The sequence below is a fragment of the Brienomyrus brachyistius genome, chromosome 17 (genome assembly GCF_023856365.1).
Source record: "Brienomyrus brachyistius isolate T26 chromosome 17, BBRACH_0.4, whole genome shotgun sequence".
In the NCBI taxonomy this organism is placed as follows: domain Eukaryota; kingdom Metazoa; phylum Chordata; class Actinopteri; order Osteoglossiformes; family Mormyridae; genus Brienomyrus; species Brienomyrus brachyistius.
Genome location: NC_064549.1, coordinates 12,500,180 through 12,519,681, shown reverse-complemented (window position 1 = coordinate 12,519,681; position 19,502 = coordinate 12,500,180). Strand labels below are relative to the sequence as shown.

Here is a 19,502-nt window from a genome sequence, read left to right as displayed (position 1 = left end):
TACAATTGTTCTGTAACACAGTAATGGCACTGTGAAGAGGGGAAAATCAACTTAAGTTAAAACACAGCAATTGTCTAAGTACAGCAGGCGCCCAAAGGTGCGGAGCACGTACCTTCCTATGAAGCGGAGGATCTAAGCAGCGAGACTTGCCGCCGAGGTGCGCCTCGTACCTACCGGTGATTCGCCCAAATAAACAATAAAACAGCCGACTTTGACCCTGCCTTTCCCAGCTTCTGATGAATATACAAATATTTGACATATTCACATGTAAATAAATTACGACCGATGTCGAAGAGCAGCATCATAAGGTGCGCACGCTGGAGTTGCCTGTGGCGCCCGCAGCCGCACCTCCCGACACATGATGGAAGCCGCATCCCAATCTTTCTAAAGTTTATTTTTTGTTAGGTCCATGATGTAGTATAAAATATAAAGATGGTAACGGTAAACTATCCGTGCACATCTACAGGTAAGAAATAACAAAATGCGATATTACATTCTACCAGTTCAAAAGAAATTTAGTAAACGTACTAAATAGATTATAAAGGTGTCAGCGAACCCATTTTGCTAGCAAATCTGATTTATTTAATGCGCTGTTAAATGTTTGGTTAAATGTTTCCAGCCTCTCGTTAGTGCGGAAGTATGATTCCCCCCTCGCGTACCATCGGTCATGGATTCATATCCCAGGTGTTTGAGCAATTTTCTCCGGGATTAATGAAGTCTTCTACTTCTGATGATGTGAAATATATGATAGTTCTCAAGAATATGTGCAATGATGACCGTGACATGGTACGTAAGGATTTTATTTGATGTTGCGTTATAGATAAAAAAAAATGTAACGCAATCGGTCATATTCCACCCATCCAGCTTTTATACTGATTATTTACCATATTTATTGATGTTTATTTAGCAGATTTCCCATATACTTGGGAATAGATACCCATTTAACCTGGTGAAGTACTCGGGTAACGTGGTTTAAACTGGAATGATAGAATTTAACCTGTTAGGTGCCAGTATTTGTTACACGTCAGGGGTCATAACAAAACGTAGAACAGAGATGTCGCTGCATTTCTGTTTTATTGGTGCGGTCTGGTATTTGTGTAGCTATACTACGATAACACATTCAACAAACTTATTTCCCCTTCGATGACGTAAAACAAAAGCTAGAGGTAGTTTAGTTGATTCTCAAGTGGAACCAAAATTTAAAACATCTTAAACATCTTAAAACACATTGTGTGTTTGCCGTGTATGTAAAGTCCTTAGAGGGTATGTAATCTTGTATGTGTTGTCTGTGCATGATCTTCACACACTCATACATTTACACAGAGGGATGCATTGTTTTGTGTTTAGGCTTTAATCAGGTAGGCCTTGACCAGTGTTGGAGAATAACTAGGTAAAATTACTGGGAAACAACATAATCAAATTACAGTCACTAATCAAAATGTTGGGGAATTACAAATGGGCTACGTCCGAGTATGTTTTTTTCGTTAAAAGCTATATATGTGTAATATTTCTTCCTTCCTCTTTCTTTGCGCCTTTTCGCCATGCAGAAATATCTTCTTTTGGCATATTTCCAGAAAGAGTCTTTTCGGAATTATTGCCCATTTTAAAACATTTACTAGAGAAGAATTCAAAAGTAATCTAATGTAAAAAAAAAAAAATGACATTACTTTGATGAAATAATCAAAACAATTACATTACTTATTACATTTTTAACATGGAAACTAGTCATTTGTAATCTGTTACATTTCAAAAGCATGCCTCTCCACACTTGCCGTTAACCTCGTAGGGCATACAGGACATATGAAGTCCTTCACATTTAGATAGGTGGATTTGTTCATGGTGTAGATGTTCACTTGTAATATGTAACATATGTGTACATCTGCATGGACTTCCACAGTATAGACTTCCACAGTATAGACTACCACAGTATAGACTTCCACAGTATAGACTACCACAGTTAAACTCACATTATGTAGCTGGAGCCACTGCTGATTTATGCAAAATAGTCAAACACGGATAGGCTGCATCTGGAGACACATGCAAATTGTCCTTCATCAGTCTGGTGTGACCACTGAGAAAAGGATGGAGCGAGACCTTCTCTACCTCAGTGGGTATTGAGAGAATTTGAATTTTTGCCTTCTTGTCTGCAGTGGAAGAAGGAAAGGAAGATCCTGTAAGGTCACTTTTTTATACAGGTAAAAACAAACCGTCTGCATACTGTTCCTCTACTTTATGAATATGGACTTAATCGGTAAATCATGAGAAAGGATTGATTGGGGTTAATACATTGGCACAAATATGGGAAGATGTGAACATTTGAATCTTACAGATAAAGTGAATGTCAGAGAGAGAGTGAGAGAGATCCCATGCAAACAGAAGACGGGGACACCCCTAATCTTATGAATATTGTAACAGGAACTGTCTCTTTGAAAAAATGTCGGAGTTAAATTCATTAGCTGGGTTTACCGATGGAGGATGTTTCTGTGAGACCATTTAGTAAAATTAGCAGCTTTTGTTATTGCAGACATTAAAATGAGCTCTGAGCCGGAGGAACCAGCTCCATCTCACGACAAACAGCCAGGTGAGAAAAGTTCCCATGTCAGAAATCACAGACCGTCTATTGAACTGGGTGCTGCTGTGTTTTGGGAGACAGATGGTTACTCTGCCTGTGGGATTGTCATGCTCATCTTAACAGTTGAATTAAAAGTTATACGTAAACTGAAATGTGCTACCAATTAGCAATTCTGAATTTTAAATAATTATTAATTATTAAATGAAAAGCAAACAATATATTCAGTCAGAAGAAAGTATGTATATTTTTTGCTTAACAGAATAGAAGATTTGAGATATAAAAACATGTACAGTAATATGGTATATAGATAGTTGGTATGGGATTTAAGGTCCTGTTGTGTGTCTACATAAGGTGCTTTGTGTACATGCTGAATTCGACTTCTATTTTAAATGTTTTTTGAATGATCTGAAAGGCTAAATGTTGAACGTGCATGAACAGTAAGTAAAATGCGACCTCTGAAGTGAGTAAACTCAGAGACCTGCATGTACTCAAATGGCTGTATGCTTTGCATGGTGGAAGCCTTGTCTTTTCAAGAGAAAGTTTACGTGATTAATTGACGTAGGCTGTTTTTGTCTTTTTTTATTTTCAAGTATTTTCTATTAAAAAAAATAAATCTATTAGGACCACGATGCAAATGGGACCCTGGTATCTATTTCTGCTCTCTCAGCACGACTCATGTGGGATCTCTGCTCGGTCTCCAGGAACATCCGAGCCCTCTATTCAATGCAAAACAGAAACATGCAGAAGTTCAAGCCCTTTGCTGTGAAATGGTTGTTGTTATATTATACTTTTCACAAAAATGTGAGGAAATTGGTAACAATGGACATGGTCCTAAATTGAATAAATGGCAGCTATGCCATTTCTTGGTCGGTGAAGTTAGGGATTGGTTGATGTTCAGAGTTGGGTAATTCAGGTCCAGAAAGTATAAATCCAGACTGGGATTTTGTTCCAACCAACCAGTTGAGTACTCTGTGACTGTGACTCCTTAACTGCTTGGTTGAAACAAAATCCCGGTCTGGACTTGTACTCTCTGGACCAGAATTACCCAGAATTCACCCGCATGACCTCGCTGACATTCCAGTGGCACTTCTGGGCTCCTAGATGAAGAACATCAAGTCATCAGAACACAATGCAATGAACAAAAATCAGTCAGTGTTTAAGTAGCTGAAATTATTGGTAAAGAAGGTGAATGTTAAAGAGGAAACCACACCGACCTCAACCTTCTCAGACCCATCTTTAGTGTGAATTTGAGAGCCTCCCTGTATTGTGAAAAGTTCAGCTGCCCTCCACCTTGCGTATCTATCCCAAAGATGGCCGCTGTTTGCTTTTTGTGAGTTCAGACAGCCTGTAATCACACTGTGTCCTTTTATGTTCCTACACCCTGCCCCATAATGCTGCCCTACTGTTCATTCTGTTGAGTAGCTCACAGATTACAGGAAGTAGCTCACCTCGTCTTCCTGCTTCTGGTTATGACAGCTCCGCCTTATCTTTGAGCTTAGCGCCGGCCGCTTGCTTGGAAGCCTGTAAACATGTAAATGTGGTGGTCTCCGCATGGTTGCCACGGTCACACGCTCCTGCCTATTTGCATGAGCCCCTGGTTTCCATACTGTGACACAGTGGTAAGAAGCAAAGCATTTCCATACTGGAGGAGCAGCAGATCCCAGGCTTGCCACATTCCCCCAGCTCACTCATTTGACATTCAAATGAAGCCAATTACTGCTGTTAACCCCAACCCAGCCCTAAGCTTAACGATAACTAACCAAACAAAATACATAATTATTTTTTATAAAATGAGTTTCCCCTTGTGGGGACCGAAAAAACATCAATATAACAGGTTTTTATCACACTGTGGGAACATTTGGTCCCCACAATGTAATATTTACATGCCCACACACACACATATAATTATTTAACCAAAAACATTTTATTATTGGTGCTCAGTCTTTACTTTTATTATCACATCATATCTTCATTAAAATCTAATACACTTCCATGCTTTTCTCATTTTATCACATTTAAAATTTATTACGTTATTATTCATTCAGTTATTAGTCACAATTAATTATTCAATTAATACTTTCTAAATTGCTTGTATAATTCTGCTTGAAATACTCAGTCTTTTTGTTTTATTTGAAAAACAAGATACAGCCACGGAAATAATTAAGAGACCATTCATCTCTCAGTTTATGGGTGTCCATCTGTGAATAACATACATCTTTTCTGCAAACTGCAGTCTGGTTTCTCATTAATGAAGGGCTTCTATATATATATATATATATATATATATATATATGGTGTACTGTGGAAAAACTTAAGAGACCACAGCACATTTTTTGTCACTTATTTCTCAATTTATGGGACTGCATCTGTGAATAATACATACTTTTTTTGCAAACTGTAGTAGCCTGGTTCTTCCCTGTTTCTCATTAATGAAGAGCTTCTTCCTTGCTTTATGGGACTTCAGTCCTGCTTCTATGAGCCTGATATGAACTGTCCTAGCAGTGCACTTCACACCCGCACTTAATTTCCATTCCTTTTGATGGTCACTTGATGTCATTGTCTGATTCACAAGAAACTGTAGGATAAGTTAACAGTCATCTCTGGCATTAGAATACCACTTCCTCCCTTTCCCTGGCTGGTTTCTGATCATTCCCAGTGTTTCCTGCTTCACCTTATTCTTATGTACTGCTGTCTTAGAAACTTTGAACCTGAAAGCATCTTGCTGCTCCGCATTGCCTTCTGCCAGCAGAACCATGATTAAACCAGGATTAACAATGCAGATTTGTTTAAAAATATAGAACGGTCTCTTAATTTCTTCCACGGCTGTATATAAAAAGGAAGATGAGAGGGGGAAAACTGGGAAAACTAAAATTGTCATAGATGGGATTGGTGTTATATCTATAGAAATAAATGGAGAGACCTGAAAAAGATATAGACACCTAATCTGTGTGTGTGTGTGTGTGTGTGTGTGTGTGTGTGTGTGCCCTGCAATGGGCTTGTGCCACATCCTGGGTTATTCCCTGCCTTGTGTCTGTACCTTGCAGGTTGGGCTCTGGACCCCTACGATCCTGCACAGAACAAACGGGTTCAGAGAATGGATGGATTCAGATGTATCAATTATGTGAAATTGGATGTTAGCTTTGAAAGGTTGATGGACATTGAAGAAATGCAAATATTCCACAAAGAATGGTGGCATCGATAATTAAACATAAAGACAGCAGAGGGCGTAGTGATTAAAGCGCAGCAATCAAATACTGTAACGGCTCGCAGGCCAGCAGTGAGCAATGTCTGTGTCATGGTTTGACTCAATGTCTATGTTTCTTTCCCCCTAGATGAACAAAATGGCCTGGAATTTACGAGACAAGTAAGTGCATTTTGCCGTTCGGGGACTAGAATGGAGAAAGATGCCTGAGAGATGAGGTCAGAGCTCCACACTGATCAGGTGTCAGACTGTGAAAGGGGTCACGGGTCACACGGGAGAACAATGAGCCGCTTTTCCTCTTCAGATAAAGACCGAAGTCACCAGTGACTCTTCAGACTCGGCGAGCTCACGGAAGCCGTACGCGCTGCCGTGGGACGCCTCCGAGAGCACTGCTCCGGTGACAGCGGTATGACACACACCTGCCGTCCGGACCCCTGCAGACACTCACAGGCAGTGACCGTCCCCAATCCCCAGGAACCCCCCCCCCCCTATAGATATTCAGAGGATACCACCCCCCATTCCATAGGATTAACACCCCTCCCCACAAACACCCTGGGGGTATGACCCTTCACTTCCTCGGGATTAGCACCTCTCCCTACAGACATTCACGTGGCACGCCCCCGCCCCCCTCTGTTTGATCTGGTATGCCTTGTCTCATGGGGGGGGCGGGGGGGGGGGGGGCTTAGTCTCTCTCTCTATTTTAGGCTCTTGAGTCCTGCATTTGCATGTTCAGCTCCCAAGAATTTAACAAAAAACCCATCATAAATAAAAGAGAAAGAGAAAGCAGACTGATATGTACAGCTTATGGAACAGGGCGTCCGGCAAGAGCTGCATCAAGGTCTCATTCTATGCTGCTTCATGCCGGCTTTGCCAGCTGGCTCTGTTATCGTCATGCTGAGACGCAGATTACAGCAGCACTCTGCCTTTTGAGAGCTGCTACCTCTGAATGTCCCGTTCAGGTCCCTTTGCTCCCATTCATGTTCCATCTTTACAGCCCCCTCCCTTTCACAGGAGCCCTCGCCCCTCCACCCCCTGCAGCAGCTGCTCCTGGTTCCCGGCTCACACCTCTCCACCTCCTCCTTACTCCTGTCCCAAGCACAGGGCAGCCATCAAGGTTATTATTATTATTATTAGTAGTATTATTAGTATTATTATTATTATCTGTAATATTTACTATGCCGAGGTCTACTTGCACATCCTTATTCCATTTAAGTCTTATTTATTTCTTATTTATCGCTCACTTATTCCCATATTGTCTTGTATGTTGTATATTGTTGTATTGTCTTGGATGGATGGATGGATGGATGCTCTGCTGTTACCCTTTGCTATGACCCCGCCCCCCTCCCACCCACACACCCCACAATTGTGATATGCGAATTTCACTGTGTTCACTCCAAAGAGAAACTTGAAATTTGAAACGTGGGAACTACACAATTTGGCCTCTGGGGGCACTATATAAAGTACAGGCAAGATATTCAGTAACCTGAAGCAGATATTTTCAACTTTCCATGGACCAGGGGCCCTCTAAATGAAAGGTGACAAATGTCTGATCAGATAAATAACTAAGAACTAAAGACTGGGTGGGGCGGGGGGGGGGTGGGGGGGGTCACTTTTAATATACACTATATGGACAAAGGTATTGGGACGCACGTCTTAATCATTCAATTCAGGTGTTTCATTCAGAGCCATTGCTACAGGTGTATAAAAGCAAGCACCAAAGCATGCAGTCAGGTTTACAAACCTTTGTGAAAGAATGGGTCGTTCTGAAGAGCTCAGTGAATTCAAGCGTGGTACAGTCATAGGATGCCACCTTTGTAATAAGTCAGCTCATGAAATGTCTCCCCTGCTAGATATTCCATGGTCAGCTGTAAGTGGTATTATTGCAACGTGGAAACTCAGCCAAAAAGAAGCAGACCATGTGAAGTAACAGAGCAGGGTCGCCGAGTGCTGAGGCACGTAATGCGTAAAAGGCACCAGCGCTCTGTTGACACAGGAACCTTGGAGTTTCAAACTTCCTCTGGCATTAACCGCTGCATAAAAACTGGGCGTGGGAGCTTCATGGAATGGACTTCCATGGGCGAGCAGCTGCATGCAAGCTTCACCTCACCACGTTCAATACCAAGCGTTGGATGGAGTGGTGTAAAACGCCTCTACTGGACTCTGGAGCAGTGGAAACATATTCTGTGGAGTGACAATGCTTCGCAACATGTTAAGACATTTTGGACAATTCTATACTTCCAGCTTTGTGGTAACAGTTTGGGGAAGAGCCCTTTTTTGTTTCAGCATGACTGTGCCCCGGTGCGCAAAGCAAGAGCTTCTCTAGATCAAAGGGCAACTATTCCCACGGACACACTCCAAAATCTTACATAAAGCCTTCAGAGAAGAGTGGCAGAAGTCATAGCTGTACAGGGAGGACCAACTCCATACTGATGCCTATAGATTAGAATGGGATGTCATAAAAGTTCCTGTAGGTGTAATGGCCCGGTTTCCCAATATATATATAGTGTTCCACTTTGGATGGTTTCCCCACGTTGAAAACCCCAGGCTTAAAATAAGCATGACTGTCATTGGTAGGTTGTTAAAAGGATAACAATAGCGCTGACAGCTACTGTGTACAGAAGGTCTGCACCATTATTTGTGCATCACCGAGGAGTCGGTAGCTAGATATTATAGTAGCTGTAATATTTGTTTAGAAATGTAGAGACATGGTATTGCAGCCTGTGACAGGAAAAAGAATTAGCTCTGCTCATTGTGTTAATATGTTGTTCTTATGTTCCTAGCATTACTGCAGCAAAACCTGCTCTCTTTGCCCTCACAGTCTCAGTCTGGTCTACTTCAGCACCAGCCTGGATTAGCACTGATACCGCAGGTAAAAGCTCTGTTCACTGACCACATGTTGTACTGCTCGCATGATTAGCCTTCAGGTATGATACACGTCACATCCCTGTCCTCACGCAGGCAGTGAGTCGGACAGGTCTGGCGGGGCCCTGTCTGAATGGCCACCCAGAGGTAGCACAGGTACCCAAACACGTGCCTGCCTTGCAGCTGGATGAAGCCAGTGAGCTAGAGGACCTGGAGCAGTTCTCCAAGGCCTTCAAGCAGAAGCGGATCAAGCTAGGGTTCACTCAGGTATGTCAGCACCCTGGCGGCCATTTTGAAGTATCGCAGTGTGGGTATCCTCTGAATATCTACAGTTGCCTAGTGTACTTTCTGTTGCTGTACACATTAAACTAACAACCATAACCGTACCCTAACTTAAGCATAACCGAATTTTACCTTCAACACAAAAGTGTGGAAGCCTGTGCTAGTCCAGAAGAATGACATGAATTTGATTTGTTCACAGTTAAAGCTATGGCTCGTGAACAAGGACCTCTACACACTTGCACAGACACACTCTGCTGCGTCTTTCCTAGTCCAGACGCTGTTGCGTCTTTGTATTCCAGGGGGACGTGGGCCTGGCGATGGGGAAGCTCTACGGCAACGACTTCAGCCAAACCACCATCTCCCGCTTCGAGGCACTCAACCTCAGCTTCAAGAACATGTGCAAGCTGAAGCCGCTGCTGGAGAAGTGGCTGAGCGAGGCAGGTAGGTGCCTCACATGGGTAGGAGTCCCAGGGGGAAGGGGGGGGGGGGGGCGAGTATTTGGCAAAAATATCATATCGTGATATTTTTCAGGCTGGATTACGATCCACAATCTTATCACGATTCTTTTTCATGTTGGTTTTTACGACGATGTTGACAATTCCCCAATTTTTTCTTTTGAGGTGGTTAAAAAGGTCCACCATGTTGCCATTTGACATGTGAACCTCATATCTGCAAATTTCACTAATAACTGTTGGTTGCATCGTGTTCGTTTTGAAAAATCCAAAGTACTGATGTCTAACTCTTGCGACCAACTTCTCCGTGTCGCCTACGCCACTGCGTTCCCAAATAGGCAATGTGGTGCATGTTGGGGAAAGGGTGCAAAGGGGGGGGGGGAGAAATCCAAGGCAGTACCTACAGTTTGCTGTTACCGTTTATTGCCATGTCCAAACAGATTTTGTTTGACAAAATGTCTTTAGATGCGTGAAAGAGCTGTAAGGCTGCAGCTGCCACAATGTGCACTGTAGCACGATACTAACGATCTCTCCATAATGGCAGGTCATGGAGATATGTTATTTGTTCCTGATCTAATATTGTCAAATCTCACACGCCTAGTAGTAGTGACACAGGAGCATGTTTACTCCAAGAGGTGTTTACACTGCCCCCTGAAGGCAAAACTGTGCACCTGCACCTAAGTTAGAACCACTCTTCGTTTCTTGCTTTGTACATGCTATGATTTGTAACTAAATAATAATGAGGATGTGATGATGCCCCCCCCCTCCCAGAGAACTCCACCTCTGACAGCATGGTGAGCCCTGCTACTGTGCCCCCCCTGGTGGAGGGTTTCGGTAGGAAGAGGAAGAAGAGAACCAGCATAGAAGCTAGCATCAAGCTCACACTGGAGAAGAGGTTTATGGATGTGAGTGAGAGTCTCTCCATTCAGATCCTCTGCAGCCCATGGAGAAATTCAGCACAGTTTTCAGCATGCCTTGCTTGTGATGAAGGATTTCCTTCTACAGATGTATAATTGCGTAGAGGTATAGAGAAACAGGTATACTGCAGGGACCAATCTATGATTTGACATGGGGTCTAGAACTGGTTTTGTGTACAGTGGTGTTTCCCAGTCCAGTCCACAAGGACCCACAGACAGTCCACTGGGAGTTGGGAGGGAGCAAAAATGTGAACCGTCTGGCAGGGAGTATGGAGGGAGCAAAAAGATGGACCGACTGTGAGTCCCTGAGGACCAGATAGGGAGATACTGGTGTAGAGATGTGGTACAGGCATAGATGTGATCTAGTAATTTCTTCCTGGGTTCTGGGATGGTTGCTTACTAAATCGTTGGGTGTTATATGTGACCCAGAACCCCAAGCCAAGCTCGGAGGAGATCTTGCAGATCTCGGAGCAGCTAGCGATGGAGAAGGAAGTGGTGAGGGTCTGGTTCTGCAACCGGCGGCAGAAGGAGAAGAGGATCTGCAGCCCGGTTGCCATGACAGCAGCAAAGCCACCAGGAGCCAACCGGCTGGTGAGTCCTCTCCCCCAAACCATCGACTACCCCCTGGCTGAGTGTCCACACCTTTCCCTGACCTTTCACCTCATAATTTTTTTCCAGGCTGTTGGACTTCTGTTCTACTATGATGCTGTCAGACTCTGTTTGTTGTCATCTGATAGGTGTCCGTCTTTACTTCCTGTTTCAGGCAATCACTTCCAGGTCCTTCAGTCCACTTGCTATAAACGGTGGTAAGTGCAAACTAGTAGGAGCCTCATTAACGTTGATGGTGCTTATAGCCACTCCTACGTAAGACCGCAACCCGATGCTGAGTCTGCATTCTCCCTTCCAGTGTCCTCCACCACCTCCCTCAGCAGCCCCAGCCACAGGGCCTCCCCTACTGGCCTCTCCTCTGGTCCCATCACACTGACCTCAGAGGGGGCCACACAGTCCCTCAGTGCCACAGGGTTCGTGAGATCGCTGTTACACATATGTAAACACACTCAAATATACACTGTTGTCATTTATTCATTTGATTATATTTTATTGATTAAATGTCTTCATATGTATTAATCACCTTTGTTACCTACTAGTGCAGCTACTCTGATTTCAGTCTCGGTTTTCGTTTTTGTTTTCATTTAATTTGTTTTCCCTTATAGACCATGGTACCGTGCATGGAATGCTTCATCCTGTCTCTACTGAAAACGTACAACAGGAACTTTTGCTGCAGTGTCCTGGAACACCTCAAGAACCTGGACGTCCAAGGAGGGACGTTGTGCACATTAACCCCATAATACGAAGGTTTTACATCCACTGAAGTGGCAAATGTCCTTTATCTGTGCATTAATCGGGCAAATCTTCAATATTTACTAGTTTTGCTTTAAAGCTGCAGCGCTTACATACCCGAGAACGGCTTTGAACAGTTTGTGTCCACAAAGTTCTCTGTAACATGTATTATATGATGTATTTACAAGTACCTTAACAATTAACTGTTGTTTATTTCAAGGTAAAAAGCGCATATGATGCGTTTATCCGTCCAATGTAAATAGTAACTTCTTTGTATTTTTATATTTTGAGTATACCTTGATGATATGCGTTCGAACGTTCAAAGAATACTTTAACGAAAATTAATAAATTTTGTGAAAACAGATCACTTGCCTCTCTTTTTTGAACGGAGTTGGATATTCTGATATTGCTCGCACCTCATGTTAAAATATTATTCATAAAGGCTATCTCATCATGCCGGGAAATTTTAATTAGTAAAACGGTGCGGATTTTTGTGCAATGAATTTTTCCTCCAGCAGGGGCCGCCGAGATTTGCTCTGATGAAAAGAAGAGCTGCTGAGAAATCCTTCTGCCAACCCAGCGCCCTCGTTGTTAACAATCGATGCTTTTCTCCATGGATATTTTTTTAGCGAATGCTTTCCGGTTCTGACCGATCTGAGGTCCTCAGTTACCGAATCTCCTTGGCTGTCCGCTGAGAGAGGCTCCGCTTTGGTCCTTGAGCATCAGAAGATACCGAATATGTAGCGTTTGGAGCATGTGCGCAAAAGCATCGCGCAGGACGCGCCGCGTTCCCCGATGGAGGCCAGGTACGCCTTCACATTTTGCACCCTGGACAGCTCTCTTTTGCTGATATTTTGACCATCTCGTGTTTTAGCCATGTGGGCTCTTCATGCTGCAGCTGCATCCTACGGCTCATGCGTTATTTACTGGTCGCCCTTACTTACTGGTGTTCGCCATCTGAATAATATGGATATTTGTTTAATTTTTTTTATCGGCGCATTAGTGTACAAATTTATGTTTTCTTGTCACGGTGCAGTTATAACGCAGTCGGAGTTACAGTATCCGGCAATAAATAATTGCACGTATAATAAATCAGCTCCGGCTCAGAAAAAAAGCAATAATTAAATTGACGTCTAGGTGGCTCATTGTATGGTTAAATTGAGGATGGAAAGTGAAGTTGGATTATATTAACTAGCAAATAAGCGGAAATCGAGGGTGTTTTGGAACACATGCTGCAGGAGATGCATACCTATACCTGCCGAAGTGTCACATTTGTGCCCAACCCTTATTAATGTTTCTCTTTCCTGCAGACAAATGTTTGCTAAAGTGATAGTTGCTTAGCAACCGTCCCTTACTTACTGTGACTAAGCAGCGGTACATGTGGTGCTGGGCTGCCCTCCCACACCTCCTCATGCCCTGGGTGGGACCACAGCCCTGTATTCCAGTGACCCCAGTACACAGCTCAGGTTGTCAGTGCTGCCTCCCTGCGCAGATGTTTTTTCCGGTGGTGTTGTGAAAGTTCTTGGCCGCTGCGTTCTCCCCAGGCTCTTGTGTAAGTATCTCCAACTTGGAGAGCAATGAGAATTTAGGGGTTATTTGTCAGCGTAGAAATGAAGTAAGCCTGTATCGAACACAAGCTGTAGGGACAGCAGGTATGAGAGCGTTTAAACACTCATGACAGAAATTAAACTTGGGCTTTAGAACAACAGGTTGTCGGTTCTGCTGCTGGGCATGTGAGACCCTGGTTTTTGGAGTACGGTGTTCAGAACCCTACTGGTGTTCAGTCTTGCCATTCAGCAACACGCTCGCATGCCCACTTGTTCAGTAATGCATCCAGATGTGTAACCCAAGATAAAACTAGAAGCCAGGCAAATCACTTTGTATGAAAACCTTGCTGAAAAATCACAAAATGATGAGATATCGCCGCGCCCATGCCTTGGCGGCCATATTCAGTGGGACCTTTGTGCCAGTTTTGAAACGTTCCAAAATGTCTTAATGTTTCCCAGTATGAATAGTCTGAGCAACCTCTGCCTTTGTGTGTGTTGGGTGGGGCCAGCAAGGGAGGCGGTTCTGGTTGTGGTTCTGGCGACTCGGGCTTAGACGCATCTTCGCTGAAAGGCGTAGCGACGGCTGAGGCAGGACGGACCATTCCTCGGGTCGAAGTAAGTGAGGCAGAATTTCTTAGAAGTATCGCAGCACTTGTTACCCCTGGTTGCCCAGAAAGGCTGCTCTCTGATTGGACACGGTTCCAAAACGGGGATTGGTTGGGATGTGCAAATGTTATGAGGTGGATCCGGCGGAGTGCAGGTGTGTGGCGAGTCCTGGCATACCTGTCGGGGGGGGTGATCACTCTCCCCTGCAGGGTCGCTTACTTTCACCTGGATCTCCTCAAAGAGACCAGCAGAGATCAACTGAAGCTTTATCTCCTATTCGGAGTATAAGTATTCATTTTTTGTTTATTTTTGGGTGAAAATATCGGAGCAGACCACATTTTTGCAGATTGCTATGGACACTTAGTGATGGATTTTTTTTCCCGACTTTGGTTTCAGTTTACGCAGTGAAGACATGACCTCGCTTCTCCTACAAGTGGCTGTCTGCCTGGTCGGCTGGATCTCTTTCTATGCCCTGCTGTGTTTCCTGAATGGCCACCGTGGATATGAGTGGAACTGCCGCCTGGTAACGCTCTTCCACGGTGTCCTCATCGTCTGCGTCACGGCGTACATAGGCTACGTCGATGGCCCCTGGCCCTTTACGCACCCAGGTATATACGCACTGTTGATCTCACTCACTCCGCTGTTCAGGGATTGGTCCAGCCTTTCATTCTGATCTTAACTTTTGAAATTTCTGGTTTCTGTCACTTTAAATGATCTTGTTTACGTTGTTTTTTGAGAATGAGTAACTAACATAAAACAGCTGTCTGTTTTAATTCTCGCAAAACTGTAGCATTATAAAAATTCTAAATGTACCATAATCGGATATTTGAAACTGGACATTTAAATTCCTCTAATTCGGTTCCATGATTTTGCTCCTTACTGGGAGTCCACAATTTTGCCGGGAGCTGGGAGGGAGCAAAAATGTAGACTGCCTGTGGGTTGGAGAGGACCGGATGGGAAACACTGCTCTGATTGGCGGTTCTGGTCAGGGAGTAGACTGTCTCTCTATGCTGTGCATTTTGCAGGTACGGAGAACACACCCATGCAGGTGCTGGCCCTGGTGCTCAGCCTGGGCTACTTCACCTTCGACATGGGCTGGTGTGTCTACTTCCGCACGGAGGGGCCTGTGATGCTGGCCCACCACACGCTGAGCATCATGGGAATCATACTGGTGCTCTGGGTGGGCGAGTCAGGCATCGAGGCTTGCGCCGTCATCTTCGGCAGCGAGATCACCAACCCCCTGCTGCAGACGCGCTGGTTCCTGCGGCGGACAGGCCGCTATGATGGGCCGGCGGGCGACACCGTGGACCTGCTCTTTGTGGCGCTCTTTATCTTCATGCGCATCGGCGTGGGCGGCCACATGCTGTACTGCGAGCTGGCCTCCCCCCAGCCGCTGCTGGTGATGAAATGTGGAGGCGTGGCCATGTACCTCCTCTCCTGGGTCTTCTTAGCCAACATCATGCGTTTTGCCTACCGCAAGTGTGGCGCTAAGTACTGTCATTGGCAGCTTCGCCGCAAGGGGGCAGAGGTCAACGGGCATGATGGGAAAGTGGAATAAAACGTCTCCATCGATTGGCTCCCTTTCAGTTCTAATCTCCTTTCTGCTTTTTCTATTCCTACTTTAAATCTCGCTGACGTAATGTGACCTTTTTTTATGTCATGTGACCATGTCAAGTCCCTCCGACTTGTTTTTTTTAATATTTTTAAGCCATGAGAACTTCAAAACTTTCTAAAAACCATGAACCAAGTTTTTGAATGAACCTTTACTGCAGAAAAGCTTTTCCAGGTAGAGGATGTTAAGCTGAATTGTGTCTGAGACCATTTTAGGAACAGCTTCGTGGGATTTCATTGGCCATTTCCAGTAAGGAAGTAAACTGTCTGTGAGCTCTGGACAATATTAAAATATAAGTGGCACCATTTTCTGGGTCTGACCTTTGTGCTTCTTTGAGCATCTTGTTTGGAGAGCAAATGTTTGAGGGTGAAAATATGAAATGTCCCTGCGGCAAATAAAACAGCTTTTCAAAAATAATATAATGTACATAACATCATTTCCATAATTTTCAGTATTGATTATTGGTCACCTGATTCCTATATTACTGCATTTTAATCATACAGAAAATGTAAAGCCAAACATTTTTAAATGCCGCTGCGGATATTGATCAAAATCACAACAGAAAGCTCCAGTTTTTTACATCTAAAATATGGCTCAGTACAGGTGTAGTTGACGAAAATTTAAAATAAGATCATTTAAAATTGAATTGGATATAAGCAGCTGTGAATATTAATTATTGTTGCAAAAATCATTTGCAAGTGTTGATGTATAACATAGCCTCTGTTTGGTTTATATGGAGCATCCTATCCGGTGTGTAACCCTGCCTTGAGGACTATGCTGCCTTAGATAGCCCCATACCCCCCCCCCCCCCCGACCCAGGAGAAGTGGTTGCAAGACAGCTGGATATTAATGTTTCCCAATCTCGTCGTCTGGGACCCACAGATAGTCCACGTTTTTGCCCCTTGAGGGAGCAAAAACATGGACTGTCTGACAAGGAGTTTGGAGGGAGTAAAAATGTGGGCTATCTGACGGGGAGCTCGAAGGAAGGAAGAATACGGACTGTCTGATAGGGAGCAAAAATGTGGACTGTCCGGCAGGGAGTTTGCAGGGAGCAGAAATGACTAACTGGAAGCTGGGAAAGAGAGAAAATGTGGGCTAATTGACAGGGAGCAAAAATTTGGACTGTCTGACACGGAGCTCAGAGGGAGCAAGAATGTGGACTAACTGGCAGGGAGCTGGGAAGGGTGCAAAATGTGGACTGTCTGACAAAGATCTCAGAGGATGGAAAAACGTGGACTGTCCGACAGAGAGTTCGGAGGGAGAAAAAACATGAACCAGCTGTGGATCTCCGAGGACCAGCATGGGAAACACTGCTCTATATGAGACAGATCAGTAAATTTCTCCATAGGGTTGTTTTCTGTGGCTATTGACTGTTGTATATAAAATCTGTGATCTTTTGGATCTTTTTACCACTTTAAACAAAGTGAACATGCCCCTCTCTGTCATTGCTGGAGGCTGTAGGAGTGACAGAACCAAGCGGTCTTATACCAACACGGAATCTTTATGGGCATCCCTCCAAAGAGCTCCTGATGGGGAATAAGAGCCTCACATCCGAGCCGATCCAGAAGGCAACTTACTTTCCCTTTTCCCATAAGCCCTCCACATGATGTAATTCTGCGTGGTCTCAGATTAAGAGCTCAGAATTATGAAACACTCCAGCATTTTAAATGTTTATATGCTTTTGGTCACTGTAATTTAGAACATTGCAATAAATAAACATTTATCTTATTCCTTGATAAACACATTCATTATTAAATGGCTTGGTTTTGGATGCATGTCTTCATGCGATTTTTACAGGGTTTTTTTAACTTAAATAAGTCTTGTTTTATTCTTAATGTAAGACTAACTAGGTTAATTGAGTTTATTTTAAAAATGTTCATTTTCTTTAAGAAATGCACTTTCTTTGGTAGCCACATCCTTCTTGTGACCATTGTTGCACTAATTCACTATTTCAGCAGAATTACCATTAGCTTGTGTAAATTTGCATTACAAATCCATTTCGTTCAGTCATTCTGTAGTACTTTTTCAAGTAGGAAATTGTGGAGGAAAGGTGAAAATATCCAAGTTGCAAGTGATCGGGAATGCAATACATCATGTTGTGCGGTACTACTAATCCATGCATACCACCGTAAACCACAGGTAGTTTCATGTCTCCGTGCATTTTGAGATGGTGGTGACCCAACCAGCTCGGTTTAGTCTCACTTTTGGCCCTGCTTATTGGCAGGGCCATGTCAGTGTAGGTATGGCTTGCATAATTTACAATGGAAAACCATCTCTACACAGTCCAGCTCAGTTCTGGCTGGCAACGGAAAAGCGACAAAAGAGAACAGCCACCGACACTTGATCTTGTTACTTGTTACACAAAAAGATTTTTTGCAAACTTTGCAGACACATTGCATGGGTGAGATCAATCTAGAACCAGGTCAACACCAAATAACATTCTGATATTGTGATTTGCAATTGCAATTTTTACCACATTCATGGAATTTAAAAATGCATCCTAGTTTTTTTTTTTTTTTGTTTGTTTTTTTGTTACCACAGACAAGTCTTGCCATGGGCATATTTGTCCATATATGAACAGATTGATGATACTTGTCTGGAACTAATCAAATTTTGAGACAACTTGCATCAGAATGGAAGTAATTGTATATAAAAGAGAAGGACAGCTTCAGTCACTATATCTTGTCATCGTGATAAATACAGACGGCATCAATCAGTATCGGGCTAACGCCGGATAAGAAAGTGATCTGATTTTCTATCAGAGATTGATCTCGCTTGAAAATCACAAAAACGCTTGTAGCCTTAGTGCCACATAACATATACAGATATGAGGGTCTCGTGATGGTTAGTTGTTTCTGCAACGCATGTGCGTCAAAACTGTCATACTGGCCGTGTGGAAATACAATTACTGTCATTTATGCTGATTTAAGAAATAATCAAAATTTCAGAACGCGATGTATGTAGGGCCAGTGCTGAACACAGTTTGGTTTCTAAATGTGTTCTAAATCGTTTGGTTAATTCCTCTGCCTACTTAAAAGTTTTATCTTGGCTCTTTGTAGTATATCGGTTATCAGTCGAATTTTCCAATGCATAAATATGGCGTTGTCAGCAGAAAGATTAATTCAATAATTAATTATTTAATTCAATAAATGCATTTGAGGTACAAATACAATTCCATCTGCTCCACTTTAGCTCCACAACTTCTATCTCCTCACTGCACTTCCAAATTAGTGCCGGTGCTTGTGGTCAACCAATCATCAAGTTTGTTGCTATAAGCCCCGCCCCAGTAGTTCGTGGTTGAACAGAAGCCCATTGTAGGAACTCAAAGAAGGTTCTGGAACTACAATTGGACCCTGTCTCCGAAAAAAGTTCCTGTGAGAAAATGCATAACTGTTCCTACTAATTTAGCAACAATTTAGCCCCAGTCATAGCCTGGTTCACACTGAGGTAAGTCTTACAAAGTTGGGCTTTAAATCCTGATTTTTTTGGAGAGGTGGGTACAGTGTTTTGGATAGGCTAGTCTTGGGTGGTATTATCTTCATGTTTTAGATATACCGCGGTATTTTCATAGTGGGGATTCCCCTGTCTATGACTTCACAATTCCAGAATAGCATTGCTTTCGGAGAAAAAATAGTCAAAATACTGTATACTGTAGGCTATACCAGACACATTTTACTGCCAGCACCCCAAACCTCACCCACAGTTGATTTTTAATACATCATACCGTCCAGACATTATAGAGCGGCGTAAGGTATTTTAAAAAGCTGGCAATTCCTGTATTTCCAGATGAAATTAGCAGGGGGGCACCCCACCCCGGCTGTCACTCATCGGCTTCTCTGAAATCACTGAGCTTGAAAGAGGCATGTCTGTGTATACGCTATACTGTAAGGCCAGCATGACAGTCTGATACTGTCCCAACCTTACGTACGGAGGCTAGAGACCGAGTTTGGGGGGTGTGGGAGAAGTAGGGTTTTTGATGGTTTGATGGAGGGGGGGCAGTGACGGGGTTATGCAGGGAATACATTGCTGTCGTTGCGATATATTTTAAAATAAAATGTATATAATTGTAAATCATTTTCTGTACCTTATTGAATCTGGAATATGCATTT

At 43.4% G+C, this 19,502-nt stretch overlaps 2 protein-coding genes across 6 annotated transcripts; both read left to right on the top strand.

The window, feature by feature from the left end:
- The first annotated feature begins 23 nt into the window (after positions 1–23).
- LOC125711962 (POU domain, class 2, transcription factor 3-like) lies at positions 24–11,992 on the top strand. Of its 2 annotated transcripts, XM_048981465.1 has the most exons (15): positions 24–786; positions 2,151–2,195; positions 2,525–2,581; positions 5,905–5,936; positions 6,079–6,180; positions 6,786–6,888; positions 7,768–7,982; positions 8,593–8,643; positions 8,733–8,903; positions 9,218–9,359; positions 10,142–10,275; positions 10,717–10,878; positions 11,051–11,093; positions 11,195–11,309; positions 11,502–11,992. In XM_048981465.1, the coding sequence occupies exons 3-15, from the start codon at positions 2,533–2,535 to the stop codon at positions 11,542–11,544; spliced, it is 1,362 nt and encodes a 453-aa protein (XP_048837422.1). In that variant the 5' UTR covers positions 24–786; positions 2,151–2,195; positions 2,525–2,532; the 3' UTR covers positions 11,545–11,992. The 2 variants fall into 2 exon arrangements, with proteins under 2 accessions (XP_048837422.1, XP_048837423.1); XM_048981466.1 differs by lacking the exon at positions 7,768–7,982 and having other exon boundaries at positions 24–466; positions 8,555–8,643.
- Positions 11,993–12,152: 160 nt separating this feature from the next.
- LOC125712369 (TLC domain-containing protein 5-like) lies at positions 12,153–15,700 on the top strand. 4 transcript variants are annotated; one of them, XM_048982330.1, is made up of 4 exons: positions 12,488–13,180; positions 13,685–13,790; positions 14,178–14,389; positions 14,807–15,700. In XM_048982330.1, exons 3-4 carry the CDS (start codon positions 14,194–14,196, stop codon positions 15,337–15,339), a joined length of 729 nt encoding a protein of 242 aa, XP_048838287.1. In that variant the 5' UTR covers positions 12,488–13,180; positions 13,685–13,790; positions 14,178–14,193; the 3' UTR covers positions 15,340–15,700. The 4 variants fall into 4 exon arrangements, with proteins under 4 accessions (XP_048838284.1, XP_048838287.1, XP_048838286.1 ...); XM_048982327.1 differs by lacking the exons at positions 12,488–13,180; positions 13,685–13,790 and adding an exon at positions 12,153–12,434; XM_048982329.1 differs by having other exon boundaries at positions 12,488–13,790.
- Positions 15,701–19,502: the final 3,802 nt, after the last annotated feature.